The sequence below is a fragment of the Phyllobates terribilis genome, unplaced genomic scaffold (genome assembly GCF_046119375.1).
Source record: "Phyllobates terribilis strain yellow unplaced genomic scaffold, ASM4611937v1 Scaffold_1__5_contigs__length_1240528914, whole genome shotgun sequence".
In the NCBI taxonomy this organism is placed as follows: Eukaryota; Metazoa; Chordata; class Amphibia; order Anura; family Dendrobatidae; genus Phyllobates; species Phyllobates terribilis.
Window position 1 is genome coordinate 129,100,308 of NW_027362761.1, and position 20,434 is coordinate 129,120,741.

The window sequence follows — 20,434 nt, forward strand, 5'->3', positions numbered from 1 at the left end:
TTTAACTAACTCATGAAATCAACTCCTTGCTAAGGTTAGAGGACTTTAGATTTTCACATAGCAATTTAAGTTAAGCCGTAAGGAGATGTATTGACGGACTCCTCTGCAATTTTAGGGTTTCCTTCTGTTTCCCTTTTGCAGCATGCACACTCTTAGATACAATTAGGATGGAGAGTTTTATAGCAGCTGAATCTCCCCCTATTAACTATATAACTAATAGGAAATTTTTGGAGAGCAAGAAGGTTTCTGAAAACAGGCATTTTAAAAATCATACTGAAGCTCCTGAGCTGCTTCATACACTAGGATAAGTCATGTGATATACATGTACCTCACATTTAGGTACATGCCCACTGGCAAAGAACACTTGCTTTAATACTCCACTATACCTTAAGGTAAAACTGAGGAGCTGCGTAATAACCATTTTACATAAAAAATCTTACTGATTATAATCTTGCCACTTCTGGGGCATAGTGCAAAAGTTACCCAGAGTCATCCCTTTTAAAATGGAAAATCAAGTCTTATATCAGTTGCCCAAAAACAGACTTTTTTAAAGGAAACCAATAAACTTATCAGTATATTTTCTTTACGTCAGCAAAACTAGAGATTCTGAAGCCCTATCAAAAAAGTAGAGTGCTTGCAAATGTTGTAAACCAAGGACACCAGTAATATTAGACAATAGAAATTGACAAGCAGCAAGTTACAAAAAACAGTATTATTGACAAGGACAAAAGGTCTATAGTTACATCACATTTCGGTGCTGGATGAGCAACTCTCTTCTTTTGGCCAGGAATTACATCTACTTCCTTAGCTTCTTGTACTTCTATTTCAGATTGATCTTTAACCTAAAATGCATGAAATATTCGCTAAATACAGTTTTTTTTTTAATCAGGTAATTTATTTGCAGTACTAAAATAACAGTTTAGTAAGCCATATTAGTTATATAGACCGTTACATCAAGCATTCACATTATCTTCATAGAATTACAAGTCAAACAATTTGAGATCTACAGTGCAAGGCAGGAGTGGGGAATCTTATCTGTCAAGGGCCATTTGGATATTTATACCATCCTTTGGGGGCCATACAAATTGACCGCTAACTCCGCCCACAAAGTATGTCCTGATGCTGGTACTGGTCTCAAGACGTAATCTTACATTGCATGCGAATAAGCGTTCAGTAGAGAACACTGCGTGAGCGTGCTCACAAAGCAAGAAATAATTAATGGGCTGAAGGCTATCAAATTACAGCTACCCGCCCAAGCACTGTGGTCCCTGGGAATCTGCCCAGGGGCCGGATAAAAGGTAATCGAAGGGAGTAAAACGGCCCGTGGGCCTGAAGAACCGCACCCCTGGTGTAAATCCTTCAGAGTACAGCCCCTTAATGACCGCCAATATGCCTTTTTATGGCAGTAGTTAAGAGGCCTAAATGCTCAACACAGCTTTTTTTTTTTTTTTTTTTTTTTAACAGTGCTGAGGATTATGTAAATAACACACCCCACAGATACCCTGCTGCATATACCATGATTTGTTTTGGCACAGATCATGGTAGTTTACCCTCCTGGATGCAGCTGTCAGTCATGACAGTGGCATCTAGATGGTTAACAGAGGGCTCCCTTTTTAAACCTTTAGATGAAGGTGTCCTGACAGTTGTCAAGGCAACACTAGGCCAAGTAATGGCCCTGTAGTACAGTGGACTGTTAGCAATAGGTAATAGAAGAACTTTGCATTCTAATCATAGGAATTCAAGGTAGTTTGTTTGAAATTGCAATAAACAGTGAATAAATAATGCTTCTGTCTGCTCAGACCTTCCTCAGATGCACTGTATACAAAAATAAACTGCACAGAAAACATGCATAAAGAAGTCTGTTACTTACCGGTAACGGGATTTTTCGGAACCCATGACAGCACCAAAAGAGAGGGGGATCTGCCCACCAAGGACAGGAAACCTACAGAGTTTAAAGGGCGGTGCCTCTCTCCCGCCTTAGTTTGGTTTACAGAGCATGAGAGGACCGCCAAGGTTAGTACAACAATCCAAGAATTACAGAGAGGAAAATTCAAGCGAAAGACCACAGCCTTGAGCACCCTTCTCCCAAATGTGAGATCGGTAGAGACACACATATCTAGTCTATAGTGCCTGTAAAAGGTAGAGGGAGAGGACTAGGTAGCGGCTTTGCATATCTCTTCTATGGAGACATCTGTCTTCTCCGCCCAGGAGGTCGCCACGGCCCAAGTAGAATGGGCTTGCAGAGCTTCCGGTAATTTCTCAACGCTTGATGAGTAAGCAAGAGCGATGGTATCCTTTATCCACCTGGCAATAGTGGATTTTGAGGCCCTAAACCCTTTCCTAACACCCTGGTGACATATGAAAAGGGACCTATCTTTTCTGTAATCTTCCGTGATTGCAAGATATTTGATAATGCATCTCCTACGTGTGTAATTTCTTTTCCTTGTGGTTTTTAGGGCTGACACAGAAGGATGGCAAAACTATTTCCTGAATTCTGTGAAAACGAGTTGCCACTTTAGGAAGATAAAGTAATCCTTAGGCCATGTCCAGCTTATCTAATATTTGAGTGAAGGGGAAGGGGGCATAGATAGAGTGGATATCACCTACTCTCCTGGCTGAAGTTAACACGACTAGAAGGGATGTTTTAACAAGCTTTCTGACCCAGGGCGTATTAGTACGCATCTGTGCCCTGGGCCTTATGGGCATGATACGTATTAATACGCCCTGGCGGTTTCGCCCACACACAAGCGGTGCGGGCGAGATCGCCGCTGGGTGTCAGCTGATTGTTACAGCTGACACCTGGTGCTATGTGCAGGGAGCGGTCCCGCACCACTCCCGGTACATTAACCCCCGAAATGCTGCGATCGAAATCGATCGCAGCATTCCGGTGGCAAGAGGAGGTAAGCGCTATACTTACCTTCTCTGCTGGCGTCCAGCGGCGTCTGAATCCGGTCCCGGATGTTGCCATGGTGACCCGACGTCATCATGACAACATTCGGGTCACCAGGAGGCAGGAAGTTTCTTTGGTCATGCGCAGTGCAGGACCAAAGTAACTTCTCCCTGTGCAGCGCTGACAGGCTGCACGGCATAGGGAGCTGCTGCTCTCTATGCTATGCAGGCGATCAGGCTGCAAAAAGTGAAAGTCCCATAGTGGGACAATGTGTAAAAGTTAAAAAAATAAATAAATAAATAAATAAATAATCCCCCAAAAATAAAAAAAAATATTGAATTCATAATATTTATTTATTATGAAAAAAAAAAAAAAGAAACCAATAAAAGTACACATATTTAAAAGTACACATATTTGGTATTGCCGCGTCCGGAACGACCTGACCTATAAAACTGTCCCACTAGTTAACCCCTTTAGTGAACACTGGGAAAAAAAAAAAAAAAAAAACACGAAACATAAAACGAGGTTTTATCATCATACCGCCAAACAAAAAATGAAATAAAACGCGATCAAAAAGACGAATGTAAATAAAAATGGTACCGCCGAAAACGTCATCTTGTCCCGCAAAAAACAAGCCGCAATACAGCTCCAACAGAAAAATAAAGTTAGAGCTCTCAGAATAAAGCAACGCAAAAACAATTTTTTTCTATAAAATAGTTTTTATTGTGTAAAAGCACCTAAATATAAAAAAAAAAAGAAAAAAAATCTGCAGTACCGCTGTAAACGTACTGACCCCAAGAATAAAGCTACCTTATCAATTTTACCACACGCAGAACGGCATAAAAAAAACAATTCCTGAATTGTTGGCTTTTGTTTATTCTGCCTCCCAAAAATCGGAATAGAAAGCAATCAAAAAATGTTATTTGCCCGAAAATGATACCGATAAAAACGTCAACTTGTCCCGCAAAAAAACAAGCTGTCACATGACTGTCGGCCGAAATATGGAAAAATTATATCTCTCAAAATATGGCGATGCAAAAACTAGTCTTTGCAAAAAAATGTGTCTTTTAGTGTGTGACAGCTGTCAATCATAAAAAACCCATATGATTCTGGCATCGCTGTAATCGCACCGACCCCAAGAATAACGTCGTCTAATCACTTATACCACACGAGGAACTGCGTCAAAAATAAACTTTAGGGTTAGGGTTGTGCTAGGGTTTGGGTTAGGGTTAGGGTTGGGATTTTTTCAGAAGTAAAGAAAAAAAAAATGACGACGATATGGCGACTAGTGAGCGCAAGTACTCGCTACTTGAGTATGCACAGAGTATGGCGGGTGCTCGAGTGACATGCTTGAGTCTCCTCCCCAAAATGTTTTGCAGCTGTTATACAGCCAAAAAAAAACCCTTGCGGGGATTGCCTGCCATGCACGAGCGATCCCCGCATGTTTTTTTTTGGGTGTCTAATAAAAAAAACATGCGGGGCAGGGACTCAAGCATGTCACTTGAGCACCCACGATACTTTGTGCATACCCTAGTACCTGATGCAAACTCAAATAGCGAGCACTTGCACTCTAGACTAATGACAACTTATTCAATATGATGACCTAAGGTTATCAAATTCTGTGTCATACCTCTGGGTTCAAAATGTTCACTATACCCCTTGATAAAATCCTGGAGGGGTGTAGCTTCCAAAATGGAGTCACTGGGGGGGGGGAGGGTGCGGTGGTTTCCACTATTTAGGCACATCAGGGACTCCCCAAACGCAACCTGTTACCCTTGTGAAAATGCAAAATTGGGGGCTGAAAAACATTTTTGTTGAAAAAAATGTGAAAATGTTATTTTTATGGTTCAATGTTATAAACTTCTGTGAAGCACCTGGGGGTTCAGGGTGCTCACCACACATCTAGATAAGTTCTCTAATGGGTCTAGTTTCCAAAATGGTGTCACTTGTGGGGGGTTTCCACTGTTTAGGCATATCAGGGGCTCCCCAAACGCAACATGGTGTCCGCTAATTATTCAAGCAAATTTTACATCCAAAAAGTCAAATGGCGCTCCTTCCCTTCCAAACCCTGCCGTGCACCCAAACAGTGCTTTTTTTCTCACATATGGGGTATCTGCGTGCTCAGGGGAAATTGCACAACAAATTTTGGGGTCCATTTTTTCCTGTTACCCCTGCGAAAATAAAAAAATTTGGGTCTAAAGTAACATTTTTGTGAAAAAAGTTAAATGTTAATTTTTTTCTTCCACATTCCAAAAATTCCTGTGAAGCACCTGAAGGGTTAATAAAATTCTTGAATGTGGTTTTGAGCGCCTTGAGGGGTGCAGTTTTTAGAATGGTGTCACTTTTGGGTATTTCTGTCATAAAGGCCCCTCAAAGTCAAGTCAAATGTGATGTGGTCTCTAAAAAAATGGTTTTGTAAATTTTGTTGTTAAAATGAGAAATCGCTGGTCAATTTTTAACCCTTATAGCTCCCTACTAAAAAAAAATTTTTGTTCCAAAATTGTGCTGATGTGAAGTAGACATGTGGGAAATGTTATTTATTAAACTATTTTGTGTGACATATCTCTTTGATTTAAGGGCATAAAAATTAAAATTTTGAAAATTGCAAAATTTTCACCAAATTTCTGATTTTTTCACAAATAAACGCAAGTCATATCGAAGAAATTTTACCACTATCATGAAGTACAATATATCCCGAAAAAATCTCAGAATCAGGGGGATCCGTTGAAGCATTCCAGAGTAATTACCTCATAAAGTGACAGTGGTCAGAATTGTAAAAATTGGCCTGGTCATTGACATGCAAACCACCCTCGGGGGTAAAAGGGTTAAGGGAGACAATCTTCAGGGATGCGGAAGGTGGGTTGAACAGAGCAGTCAAGACTAAAGTTCAAGTGCCAAGGAATCAGCTTAGTTTTAACAGGCCTGGATCTAAACGATGCTTTGATAAATCGTGAGACACAGTAATTTCCTGGCCTATCACAAGAAAACAAGGCACCAAGTGCCGAGTCCTGAGCCTTCAATGTACTAGTGGACAACCCCAACTCCAGGCCTTTTTGAAGGAATTAAATTTTTTTCCTATAGGTGCCCCTTCTTACACTTTAAACACCTGAGAAGGATAGAAACTTCCTCCAGGTTCTGGCATATACGCATGGCAACCACTTTTCTGCTAGGTTAGATGAAAACCCTTTTTCCTTTAATAATGCCCTTTCAAATTCCACACCGTCAGATGTAGTCCTGGAGCTGGAGAGTGGATAATCGGCCCCTGCGAGGGGAGGTCCGGGATCTCCGGTTGCATCCACGGGTCTGTCACTGACATCTCCCTCAGACCGGAAAACCAAGGCCTCTTGGGCTAGAAGGGGGCTATGAGCACTATTCACGCTGTCCGCTCTGACTTTCCTTATGACTGCTGGAAGCAGGGATATAAGAGGAATGGCATAAGCCAGGCCGAACTTCCAGGGGATTAGGGGAGAGTCCACCACGAGGGGATCTTCCCTGGGATTCAGGGAACAGAATTCTCTCACGTTTCGATTTTGTCTGGTGGCGAGTAGATCCACCACTGGAAGGCCCCACATTTGAATTATTATAAAGGGGTTGTTGATTTATTCATTCTCCTTTTAAAGTATTGAGGCTCAGGAAGTCTGGCTTGGTGTTTTTGCATATATAGCCCAAAGGGAAGGGATGTGTACTGGAAGTATTTAATTACACCCCATATATTCAACGCCACCCTTAATTATTTTTGGTGATCCGTATGAATGGGTACATGGTAAGAAGCATCTCTGAGATCCAAGACTGTCATCTAACAACCAGGAAAGATAAATTTTATTGCTTTCTTCAATGTTTCCATTTTAAAGGCTATCTGCCCACGATGCAGAAATGCTCAGGATTTTTTCCTGAGAGTTTCTGCATCTCCCTGGCAGAAAAAACGCATGTGGATTGTACATGCGTTTTTCCTGCCAGGGACATGCGGATGTGAAGCGTTCTTCACATGCATTTCCGCATGCGGGTTGACAAGTGCTTTCCAAGCGATTTTAGCATCACTTGGAAAAGTGCTTGTCAACTTGGTCACACTATATAAATCCATGCAAACGGCATGGATTTATATACTGTGACCTTAAAGAATGGTAAAAAATAAAAAAATAAAATATATAACTTACCTTCCGATGGCCCCCGGAGTCTTTATTCGCTCTGCCCTGGCTTGCCGGCAGCTCGCGGTACACCACACTGAAGGACCTGCCGTCACATGACTAGGACGTCAGCACAGGTCCTTCAGTCCACCGCGATCTGCCAGCAAGTGAAGACAAGGAGACCGGGGGCCATCAGAAGGTAAGTATAATGTATATTTTTTATTTTATTCTTTTTTTTTTTTTTTTTTTTTTACGGGTCCGGAGGAGAGTCTCCTGTCTTCCAGACCAGGCTACCATCGCACATTGAAACGCTTGGATTCCGCATGTACAGATCCAGTGATGCGGAATCCAAGCATTCCAATGAAAGTCAATGGCGGCGAAAACGCAGCGCTTCAGCAAAATAATTGCTAGTGCTGCGTTTTTTTTCCACAATGATAATCCGCATGTGCTGTGCACATGCTGCGGAAATTTCCGCTGCGGGTTATCATTGGGGAACATGGCAGGCCTTCTACCATGCGTTTTTAAGCGTTTCTGCAGCGTTTTTGCCGCTGCGGAAACGCTTAACACATCGTGGGCACACATCTAAAGGTGCATAACATAGTAACATAGTAACAGTTTGTAAAGCCGAATAAAGACTTGCGTCCATCAAGTTCGACCTGTTAGTTCTGTAATTGCTAAAGTTGATCCAGAGGAGGGCAAAAACCCCAAATGATTTAGCCAATCTTCACCTGAGGAAAAATTCCCTCCCGACTCTGAAACCAGCAGTCAGAATAAATCCCTGTATCAACCTACTATTTTATTCTATTTTTAAGTATATGCTGAAATCTGCCTGGTATCTAGAAATGCATCCAGTCCCCGCTTGAACTGGTGTAGTGAATCTGACATTACCGTCTCCTCACTCAGTGAATTCCATATTCTCACTGCTCTTACCGTAAAAGAACCCCTTCCTATGCTGGTGCTGAAACCTTTTCTCTTCCAGTCTTAGTGAATGCCCTCTTGTTACCGTAATATCCCTCCTTTTGAACAAATCCCGGGCAAGGTCTCTATACTGTCCCCTAACATATTTGTACACATTTATTATGTCCCCCCTCAACCTTCTCTTTTCCAGGCTGAATAGTCCTAGTTTTGCCAACCTCTCTGGGTATTGCAGTCCCTCCATTCCCTTTATTAATTTTGTTGCCCTCCTTTGTACCTTTTCAAGCTCATTTATATCCTTTCTATATATTGGGGCCCATAACTGAGCACAGTATTCCAAGTGTGGTCTGACCAGTGCTTTGTACAGTGGAAGAACAATGTTCTCATCCTTTGCAGCTATACATCTTCTGATACATCCCATTACCCTGTTTGCCCTTACAGCAGCGGCCTGACTTTGGGCACTCCAATTTAGTTTGCTATCAAGATGCCCAAGTCCTTCTCCATCTCTGAATTCCCCAATGATTTCCCATTCAGTGAGTACTGGTGACTTCCATTTTTCCTTCCCATATGCATGACCTTACATTTCTCCTCGTTAAACCTCATTTGCCATTTAATGCTCCACCTACCCAGCTTATCCAAATCCCTCTGTAGGTCTGCACTGTCCTCTTTTGTATTAATTGTTTTACATAACTTTGTGTCATCTGCAAATATTGATATTTTACTATTTATCCCGTTGACTATGTCGTTAATAAAGATATTAAATAACATTGGGCCTAGTACAGACCCCTGTGGTACCCCACTAGTGACGCTTACCCAATCTGAGAATATTCCATTTATAACCACCCTCTGCCTTCTATCCTTTAGCCAGTTAGCTACCCACTTGCAGACATTTTCCCCCAGCCCCATCATTCTCATTTTGTATACCAACCTATTATGTGGCACGCTATCGAACGCTTTTGAGAAGTCGAGATACACGACATCCACTGGTTCCCCCTGATCTACTCGAGAGCTAACCTCCTCGTAGAAGTCAATCAGGTTTGTTTGGCAGGAGCGATTCCTCATGAATCCATGTTGGTTCGGGATTAAAAGATTATTAGCATCAAGATGCTCCGTAATTGCCTCTTTAATGAAGCTTTCAAAAATTTTGCCCACAACGGACGTCAGACTCACCGGCCGATAGTTTCCGGCGTCACTTTTCGCTCCCTTTTTGAATATTGGCACTACATTCGCCTGTCGCCAATCAAGTGGTACAGACCCAGTCTCAACAGAGTCCTTAAATATAAGATATAACGGTCTGTCTATCACATTACTTAGTTCCCTTAGTACCCGTGGGTGTATGCCATCAGGTCCTGGTGATTTGTTTATTTTAATGTTACTGAGGCGTTTCTGTACCTCAACTTGGGTTAGATTAGTCATACTTAGTGGAGGATTAAGCTTGTCACTTCTCATTTCTCCTGTTAGTTCTATTTCCTTTGTGAAAGTTGTCAAAAAAAAATTATTTAATAGATTAGCTTTATCCTCATCTTTCTCTATGATTTTGCCTTCCTCACTTTTTATCGGTCCAATATTATTCGATTTAATCCTTTTACTATTTATATACGTAAAGAACAGTTTGGGATTTGATCTACTTTCCCTAGCAATACGTTTCTCTGTTTCCTCCTTCGCTATTTTTATTTGTTTTTTACAGGTTCTCGTTTTTTCCTTGTAACAGTGCCTCCTTACTGTTTTCCTGTTTTAATCTCTTGAATGCCTCTTTTTTGCTATTTAACGCCCCTTTTACGTTCTTGTTCAACCATATTGGTTTCCTCTTATTTCTGGCCCTTTTATTCCCATACAGTATATACCTCTCGCACTGAGTATTCAGAATTCTTTTGAAGGTTTCCCATTTACTATTCGTATTCCATTGATTAAGTACTTTGTCCCAGTCAATAAGTTGAAGGTTTTCTATCAGCTGATCAAACTTCGCCCTCCTAAAGTTTAATGTTTTTGTTGTTCCCTTATTGATAACCCTACTGAAGGGCATTTTGAAGTCGTTAATATTATGATCGCTATTACCTAGGTGCCCCCCTATCTGTACCTCAGTTATTCTATCAGGCCTATTAGTCAATATTAAGTCCAACACGGCCTTCCCTCTCGTTGGTTCCTGCACTAGTTGGGAGAGATAATTATCCTTAATATTTGTCAAGAACCTTTTTCCTTTCTGAGATCTACAGGTTTCTGTTTCCCAGTCAATATCCGGGTAGCTGAAATCCCCCATTACAATCACTTCATTATGTTTTGCTACTTTGTCTATTTGTCCTAATAGCAGATTCTCATTCTCCTCTGTTATATTTGGTGGCTTATAGCAGACCCCCAGTAATATTTTATTATTATTTTTTGCCCCTTCTATCTCTACCCACATGGACTCGACCCCCTCTTCTCCCTCTCCTATATCTTCCCTTAGTCTGGGCTTTAGACATGACTTTACATATAAGCAGACTCCTCCGCCTTTCCCCTGTTTCCGGTCCCTTCTAAATAAACTATAATTAATAAATTTACCGCCCAGTCGTAGCTATCGTCTAGCCAAGTCTCTGTTATACCTACGATGTCATACCTCTCCTCCGATATAAGCGCCCGCAGCTCATCCGCCTTATTGGTCAGGCTTCTTGCGTTGGTCAGCATGCAAGATAAAACTTTGGGGTTATTTAGCATCCTATTCTTCTCTAACGATCTAACTATACTATCCCCACCCACCTCTCCACCCTCATATTCACTTCTCCCCTTGCTTGCCTCACATCCCACCTATTTCCTTGGTTTCCCTCCCCCCCCCCCCCCCCGTCTCTAGTTTAAAAACTCCTCCAACCTATTAGCCATCTTCTTCCCCAGCACCGCTGCACCCTCCCCATTGAGGTGCAGCCCGTCCCTACGGTAGAGCCTGTAGCCGACCGCGAAGTCGGCCCAGTTCTCCATGAACCCAAACCCTTCTGCCTTGCACCAACTCTTTAGCCACTTATTCACCTCCCTAACTTCCCGTTGGCGCTCCTGTGTGGCTCGCGGGATTGGTAGTATTTCTGAGAAAACTACCTTGGAGGTCCTTGCCCTAAGCTTCCTACCTAGGTCCCTGAAATCATTTTTAAGGACCCTCCATCTACCACTCACTTTGTCATTGGTGCTGATGTGGACCATGACCGCTGGGTCTTCGCCAGCCCCACCCAGTAACCTGTCAACCCGATCCGCGATGTGCCGGACTCTAGCGCCAGGGAGGCAGCACACCATTTAGGCTATTTATTTAAGGCCTTCAGATTGACTATTGTTCTAAAGGAGCCATCTGGTTTGGGCACTAAGAAGAGAGGGAAGTAAAAACTCTGACCTCTCTCTGTCTCTGGAACTTCAAATCAATCAGGACTGACTTTGCAATCAAGTCCTGGACCTCCTGCTGCAGGGCTAGCTTATGCTGTAGGGAGGATTGGGAGGGAGTAATCATAAATCTTCCCCGTGGTAGAGAATGAAACTCCCTCAGTCCAGATTTCACCAGAGGATCCAGCTGCTCGCCATGATGGGCTCCCATGCTGGGAGAAAGGAGGAAAGCCTCCCTCTCCCCCCACCTGAACTAAGCGTCATTGCCCTGACTTTCGCCCCCCTGAGAGGAGGATCAAAATAACAGTCCTCTACCTCTTGGTCTGCGCTCTTCATACTTCTCCTGGTCTTTCGCTGGCCTTCCGCAGATAAACTTTTTCCCGAAATGACCGCTTGTAGTTAGGCATGAACACCGACGGAAACCCATTTCTTAAAATCCCCTGCCTTCTCTAGTATCTCATCTATAGTAGGACTGAACAGGTATTCTTCGCACGGGATGGAAAACAGTCTGGACCTGGCTTGAATGACCTCCGGCCAACATTTTAGCCACAAGGCCTGACGGGCAGCATTTGACAAGGCGGCCAACCTTACTGCTAGTCTTACAGAGTCTGCCGATGCATCAGCAAGGAAAGCTGCAGCACCCTGAACGAGGGGAATAGAAGAAAGGATTTGACTCCTTGATACCCCCTCTTAACTGTGATTCTAACTGCTCCAACCAAATCATTAAAGACCTGGAAGTGCAGGTAGCTGCCACCACAGGTTTTAAAGGCCCCCTCTGAAGTCTCCCATGTGCCTTTTAGAAAGGTATCCACCCTTCTGTCAAGCGGATCCATCAATGCCCCCAAGTCGAAGGGTAGAGATTTCCTGGAGGCTTTGGTTATGGCCACATCTAATTTAGGGGCTTTGGACCAAGAGGAGGATGATGCATCTTCAAAAGGGTACTTCCTCTTGAGTGAAGGTGGAAGAGAGCCCCTTCTTTCTGGCTTCTTCCACTCTCTCTGAATTAACCTTTACTTGTATTTTACGATACAAGGGAAAACATCTTTTTCTTTTTCTGGTCTAGGCCCCCGAACATCCTATCCTCAGATTTTTCTGCCTTAGAGTTTCTCGATACCAATCGTGGTGCGGACAGCTTTAACTAGAGCGTCAACTTTGTTTAGAGGAAAACAGTGTAGGCCCGAGTCGCTATCTGAAGAGGATGCAGACGGGGGAATCAGAATTTTCGGTTTCAATGGGAATTGAGGACGTTTCAGACACTGGAAAAGGCTCCTTTTCCTGCACTCCTATCGTGTTTTTTTTTTTTTGGAGAGGGCCTCGCCCATCTCCTCTTTAATCAAGGATCTCAACCCTGAGGAGAAATCAGGGGTTTCTTCAGCCACTGTCTGATCAATACAAGATTGACAGAGCTTTTAAAAGGCAAGAGTCTGGCAGAGGGATTTTACATAAAGCACACTCCTTGTGCTTTGATTTGGCACCACACCTCTTACCCTGGAAAAATTTTAACAGGAGAAGGGACAATAACCAAGTGAGCTTTCACGAAGATCATTTACCCTCTGCTCAAATATACGGTACCAGTTTTGCTGAAGGATCTCTTAGCCGGAGGACTCTCCCTTGGGGCTGCAGAAATCTTCTTCCTGCTTGAGCTTTTCTGGCTGGACCTTGTGGATCCACGCCTCTGTGGAACGGCTGCTCCCTCTGGTACGAGGGTGGTGCTGGACCACTTTCTCTTGGGGCTCCCCAGGCAAGCAGCTGATCTCGTTGCTGCTGCTTCTGCTCGCAATGCTTCATCATGAAACCACAGGTGATGAGCTGGGAAGCACCCCTGCAGTGGAGCCAGCCATTCTTATAATGGCCACTGCCCGGTACTTCTGGGTCACCTGACCCCCTGCGTGGCTTCCTGATGGGGAAGTGTTCCCCGCTGGGGAACCTCTCCCCAAGAGCGAGCATGCCCCCCCTCCTGGTGAGTCATTGGCTGAAAACGCCGGTACTTCCGGATGATCCTGCGGGCCACCAACTTGGCCCGAGTCACCCGGCTGCGCCTGTAGCGTCAACCGCCGGCGAGCTCCACACTTCCTGTTTGAGCTGCTGGGGAGAACTTCGGACCTACATGCTTCATCCACCTGCCGTCTGAGCCACACGTGAGTGGTCCATCCCTAGGCAGGGCAAGCCAGCTCATACTACCACCACTCATGTAGTAGGCCTTCTTGAGCCCACTGTGGTGCTTTCAGGGATCCTGCGCCAGCTGAGGCAGAGAATGCATCCCTGCCTGAATATGCCAGCCAGGCAGGTCTTCTATCTTCAAGTAGCCTGAACAGGCTCCCCCATCAAGGATAGTAAACAAAATTGAGGTGGGAGAGAGGCGCCGCCCTTTTAAGTCTGTAAGTTTCCTGTCCTTGGTGGGAGGATCCCCTCTCTCGTGGTGCTGTCATGGGTAAACGAATAAATGTAAACAGAAAATGTAGATCAAAATTAAAAAATTGCAAACTAAATTTAAAAATAAATACAGACCAACAGAAACCAGTGACATTATGCCGGTACCGCCTTTCTCAGTGACAAGCCCCAAGGCGTGACTTGAGGGGGCGCGACTGCATGCAGTTGGACATCGCAGCTGGGGGAGTATGTGACGTTGTTACCCCATATGACAGCGGCACACAGCTGCCTAATGTTAGAGACACAGCCTATTGGCGGTGTCTCCTTATAAAAAGACACACCGGTCATGCCACTCACAAGACACCCCGAGGAAGCCATAGTGCGAAATATGCATCAGGGGGTCTGGTAACTTATGTGCTTATTCCTGTCATTCATGTGTTACTTCCTCTTGGTTATAATGTGTACTAAACATCTGGTTCTGTCATGCCATCAACATTATTGGGAAGCATTCTATGCACCTATATATTTAAAACCTATCAACTGAATCTACTAGCTACTGAATCTGTGTAGTAACATTATTTGGGTATACTGTCTATTTCCAACTCCTCCACTAGGAGAAAACATTACTTTGAGACGTATATATACATAGACTGATCATCATGTTGATTATTGTTATATTAACATGTCAGGTTGATTTTTATTGGCTTATCCAATACACTTCTCTTTATTATCTCTAAGATGCATGTATATATTTTGAGATTTCTTACCATAGTGATAATTTTAAGAAAGCACATTGATAAAAGTCAACTAGTTAATAAATATATATATATATATATATATATATATATATATATATATATATATATATATATATATATATCTCAAATAAAGATTACTACATGATTTTGTTGTACTCAGGGGAGTTATTTCTTATTGGTTGTCGCTTGTCTTTTGTCAACTCCTTATAACGCGTTTGACATTTTTTGTGAATTTAGGTTCACAAGATAGTTGCAGAGGCATTGGAATAACGACTTTCTTAGGAGATTGGCAGGTCTGCAGAGGTGCTGTATACACAACAGGTTAGGTATAGGACTATATTCACTGCCTCCCTTTTAATTTTAGACGTATATGAGAAGAAATACATGATTGGTAAAGGGTACATCCTTTACGCATTGAGGTCTGTTGAATAAGCACTCCAAGGTTTATTAACCTATGCTTCGTGCATGAAATATTGGTGCTGTAGTAATGTAAAAGCAGAAACACTGCATATTGCATTGCTAAATCAGCATGTAGTATTCTCAGAACGCTCTATGGAAAGCCATCTAGAGAAGGGCTGCGCTGCTGGGAGGGAATGAACATTATTCCTCCTGGCAGGCTTGGGCTTTCAGTCACCGATCAGTGCGGCTGTATCCACGCTGGGCACAAGGCCCGAGGCTGGCAGGAAGAAAAATGTTCATTTCCTCCCAGTAGGCTCTAAGTGAGGGCGTCAAGCAGCTTTAGAATGCAGTCAATCGCTGACTAATAGTGTTTTTCACCTGACAGGTTCCCTTTAAGTTGCTTTGTGTAGCACTAGTATAGCACTGGTACTCAAGTGGTGGCTAAATAATGAAATTCTTACATATAATCACTTATAGAATTCCCAATTCCCCAGCTGCTGCTGTTTAGGTCCTATTCTATTAAGTGGTACGCACACCACTCACAAATTAAGAGACATGCAGCACACACACACCCCCAACATGCAGCGGACATATCATACATTTTAGTTACTCGATTTTACAGATGTTTAATTCTTGATGGGCATCATTTGTCCAACATCACTTAATGGAGTTGCTCATTACTCAGACAACTCATCCTCAATTGCTACGTTTCTGCCCCAGCCGTCTGCTTAACCTCCGCTAGAGCCTAAAATTACGGGGAACCCCACGCCAATTTTTTTTTAAATAAATCCTTTATTTTAACACTAAATGACAAGTACAGTAAGCAACACTGTCACTGTACTTATATATGTGACTGACATGTTTCTATCTCTCTAATCTATGTGTGATGCTCTATTCTATTCTTTCTGCTGTAAATTGTCGGGTACCGCTGCTGAATTGCCGGCCGGCTTTTTTAAAGAGACGGTGCATGAAAACACTATTATTTTTTTAAATAAATCCTTTACACTAAATGACAAGTACAGTAAGCTGAGCGCTGCCATCCAGCTTGTCATCCTTCAGAGACACTGCAGTGCACAGGCATTATGGGAACTTCCGATTCCGGTATTCGATATTCTAAAAGTATCGGAACTCCGATACTGAAATATCGGGTATCGACCGATATTCGCGGTATCGGAATGCTCAACACTACTCGTGACATAACATCACATGAGTCACAGGACACCCAGCAACGACATCACTTGAATAGTTCCAGCAGTGAGAAGAGGCGGTTTTTATTTTAATGGGGAATATAGCAATTGAGAAGAGTTTGTCCGCGTAGTGGACAATACCTTTAAGGCCCATTTACACGGGCCACTAAGGAATGAGTTTCCTAAAACTGCTTGCTGTTTATCAGTCAGTCTAAACAGATTACCCAAAGTTCTCATTTGTCTGGTAAAGTGATTTTTAAAGGTGTTGTATGGTCTAAGAAGTAAAGTCTGCTGAATCATGACAATATACATTGCGCACACCATCAAGATTCCCCGTGAAGGTGGAAGGTCTCATCTAACTTCTGTCACTAGAACAGACTAGAGAAGCAAGACAAGTTGGTACGTGACTACAAATCTCACATGCGGTCAAGTAACTACCCGCCCACACAGGGAATATAGGTGGGGAGATCATGATAGTGTGCGCATTACACACTGTCACTATTTGACAGTCTGTAATAACATAGAAAAGTCTGTAGGCGCTTTACGACTGGACAACCCATTTAAGCTTAAAAGTCACTACTCTTAGCATCACTTTGTGCAATGTAATCAGTTCTGAGGACAAGGAAGTGTGGTTCAGCCTTTTTAAACAGGCCAATAAGTGAAAGCAGATCGCCAAGATACTTCATGCAAGACTCATTTAACACCCATGGTCACCAGTGTAAATGGGCCCTTAGTTGCAGTGTAATACTTAAAATACTTAAATAATACTACTGAAATATAACAAAAAAAAAGGTATAGCTGGGTCTATAAAGACAATTCAAATGCAGATCAACCGCAAAGAGTTATGTACATAATTGCAAAACGCAATAAAAGTCAAATTACCTATGGAAACTATGTATATGTTATGAATAATGGCAAATACAGACCTGAAGTAGATTATCTACACAATGCCACTCTTCCGTCCTTAACTCCAGGAGTTGTTAAACACCCTATATTATACATATTTGGCATACAGAACACCTGTGATGTAATATATACTGGGTAGCACAGTAGCTCCGTGTTTAGCACTGTAGTCTTGCAGTGCTGAGGTCCTGGGCTCAAATATCACCAATGACATCTGCAAGGATTTTGCATTTTCTCCCCATGTTGGTGTGGGTTTCCTTTGGGTTCATCCATATGTTTGATACCTTACATCATTAATACATATAATAGCATACATACATATAACTATGTAGTTATGCTATTTTATAACCAAATTTGTGAGATGTAATGTGATCATAGAGAGATAGAAATTGAACTTCCTCTGTTACCTTGGCCCATCTATAGATCCTTTTATCAAAATATACCGTATGTTGCTCCCCTGCACTGTATTGTGCAATTTTTAATTTTGTCTCGTGTAATTCATGTTTGTTTATCACTAAACATATGTAACTATTGCTTTTTGCAATTATGTACATAGTTATTTGTCTTGATTTGTGTTTGAACAGTGGTGTAAAGCTATGTACCCACAATCAGGCTATAGCAGCACATTTTCGCTGCATCCGATCATGTAGGCAAATCCACATGTGTTTAATGCAACACATGTGGAGTTACCACATCCTATAAATTCTATTGGGGAATTCTCTGTTGTGGAGACCAGTGTCTCAGCCACAGAAATTGACAAGCTGCGGCTCAAAGCCACGCAGTCTGTGCATTTACGCGGCCTCAGGTAGAAGCACAGTGGGCATGGGATTTCTATAAATCCCATCCACTTTGCTTCCATTGTAGAATGCAGCATTTTAGACACAGCGCAGGTGAGCAGTGTCCAAAATGCTACTATTACAGATCGTGGGCACGTACCCTAATACTTACGCTTTCTCTTGCTGGTCCTTCACAGGATCTACAAGCCCCCCCCCCCCCATCTGTTTGAAGGCTGAGTGGAAAGGACAAGTTTCATTGTGTCAAACACCATAAACAGGACAGCATACAAGAAGGGCAAGAACAAGCCTAAACCTCCTGCTGAAGCTCCTGTTACACAGTGCAGGGATGTGACTGATAGGAGCCAATCATTTACAGATCAGCGCTTTGTTTTACTAACAGGGAGAGCGCTCATTGGTTAGTGCAGACTGCTGTCACAGTATCGGCCATTGACAGGCTTGTAGAGCTGGCAGTAACAGACAGCAGATTGCATGGGTTTGCGATTATCAATTTCTAGTCATCACTGTTTGGACCGTAAGTAGGAGCAGGGCAGGATGAATGTTGCCCATGGGCATTGCACCCTTAATCTCCGATCTAGAAACTGCATGCAAGAATAGGTTTTGGAAAAAAATCATGGTAAAAATCACATGCTCTGAAAATCATGAGGTCTTCAACAGCAAAATGTGAAGGGGATTTTTAAAGAAAAAAAAAATACCCACAAAACTAAGCAAAGTAGTGACATACCTGTGCTGATTTTTTCTTTGCTTCATTTTCAGCAAATTCATTGAAAATTCTTCGACATTCTTCCATTGGATCTGAATCAGAAAGACTAGTTTCTTCATCTGAGCTGTTCTCCGTATCAGAAGATGAATTTACAACAATCACGTCATCTTCAATACTTCTGACCACCTCCTCCCCACATTTCTGTTCATCAAGAATTGAATCACTATTCACACTCATGGTTACTTCAGCTTTATCATTGTTTGCAGAGTACTTTGCATCATCATGTAGAAACTGAATTTGCTTTAATGAGGCTTCTTGAGAAGGAGTGTGGCAATCTAGACAATCGGATTCCACAACAATGGGCTTAGAGCATGTATTCACATTTTCATCACTACTTACAGTGATTGGACCATCACTTGCGAGTCCTTTTATGTCTGAGGCTGGATCCATCTCTGAAGTAGTAAAGTTGTTAGAACTCTCAAGTATTTGACCATTGTCATTGGTATGGGCAGCTATACCCATACTGGAAGGTAGAGTTTCATTTACAAAGTCAGATTTTACTTTGACATTAACTTCTATAGGAGCCACAATCACATCTTGCACAGTATCGACTAGAGGAACTTTCCTTTCATCTGTTACTGTTGTTTCATATAATAAGGGCTCTTTAATTCCACATACTTTACTAGCTCTAGGTTTCTTAGAGACTTCCAAGAGTGGAGGAACGTCTATTACAAGCATGTCTTCATCATCAGACTCTTGAAGCTTTATTTCCAACCTAATTGGAGGTACAGCTCTCGGCCTTTTTTGAGTGTTCTCCAGTTTCTCCTCACTTGTACGCTTTGGTTTAGTTTGTTTTTCATTTTCCTTTTCTTTTGTAGTGGAACCAAAGAAGCCTGCAGAATAGTTAAGTAAAGGGTCATACTCCAAATCGGTGGCAGGACAGCTTCGGTCAACAATATATTTTTTAACAATTGGGTTACTGCTTTTTGTGGAGGCTGGAACAGCAATGGGATTCTTTCTTGATGGCTTTTGCAGTTTCTCCACTGTATCTTCTACAATATTGCAGTTAGTGTCCACTTTCATTGCAGGATCTTCTACACTCTGTGTACAGCTTGTGTACAGTAACAGGGTTTTTTGTTTTTCCTCAACTTCATTTTTTACAGCCTCGATGGCCTTTTTAATTCGCTCTAGTTCCTGCAAGTTTTTACCTTTAAGAAAAAAAATAAAGTGTAAATGTTGAAAGAGGTCGCAAAATAAAAGTTTATTGTGCAAACCAAACAAACATCTATATAACATGTTAGGGCAAGTTCCCAAAGTGTTTGCAAACAATCTGCTTCATTTTACAATGCCAGCAAGTGTGCTAATTTAAGAAATCTGATGCACATGCTGCAAGATAGATATACTGTTCAAAGCGACATGAGGTATGGAACATGTCAATTTTTGTTGTGGATACACAGTGGCATGAAAATGTTTGGACACTCCTGGGCAAAGTTACTGTTATTGTCAGTAGTCAAGCAAGCTGAAGATGAAAGCATCTCTAAAAGGCCTAAAGTTACAGATGACAAATTTCCTTTGTATTTTAGGCAAAAAAATATTTATCTTCATCTTTTACATTTTAAAAATTACAAAAAGGAAAATGGGCTGATGCAAAAGTTTTGGGCAACCTGCAAAGTTAGTGCCTAGTAGCACCCCCTTTTGAAAGTATCACAGCTTGTAAATGCTTTTTGTAGCCAGCCAAGAGTCTTTCAATTCTTGTTTGAGGGATTTTAATCCATTCTTCCGTGGAAAACTCTTTCAGTTCTGTGAGATTCCTGCATTGTCTTGCATGATCTGCTATTTTGAGGTCTAACCACAGATTTTTCAATGATAAACCTACAAGAAGCAAAATGAAAAACCCTGCTGTAAATAAAAAGAAAGTGCATTTAAATAAAATGGGGTTCTTAGTAACACTGTTTTTGATCAAAAATAGTATGAAGGCTATCCCACCAGCGACCAGGTGAATCCGTTCGGGATAGAACCTACTCCGTCTAATATTAAAAACCTTACCATGTGTCA

General features: G+C 42.2%; 1 protein-coding gene across 1 annotated transcript in view; it reads right to left on the minus strand.

Annotated features, from left to right (window-relative positions):
- The window catches only part of LOC141228647 (RNA exonuclease 1 homolog), a 195,430-nt gene that overhangs the window by 135,882 nt on the left and 39,114 nt on the right, over nucleotides 1–20,434 (minus strand). The window contains exons 2-3 of the mRNA XM_073667344.1: nucleotides 18,401–19,587; nucleotides 744–842 (exon numbers count right to left, since the gene is read on the minus strand). Of these exons, the coding sequence (XP_073523445.1) occupies nucleotides 744–842; nucleotides 18,401–19,587 (1,286 nt within the window). The remainder of the gene's footprint in view (nucleotides 1–743; nucleotides 843–18,400; nucleotides 19,588–20,434) is intronic.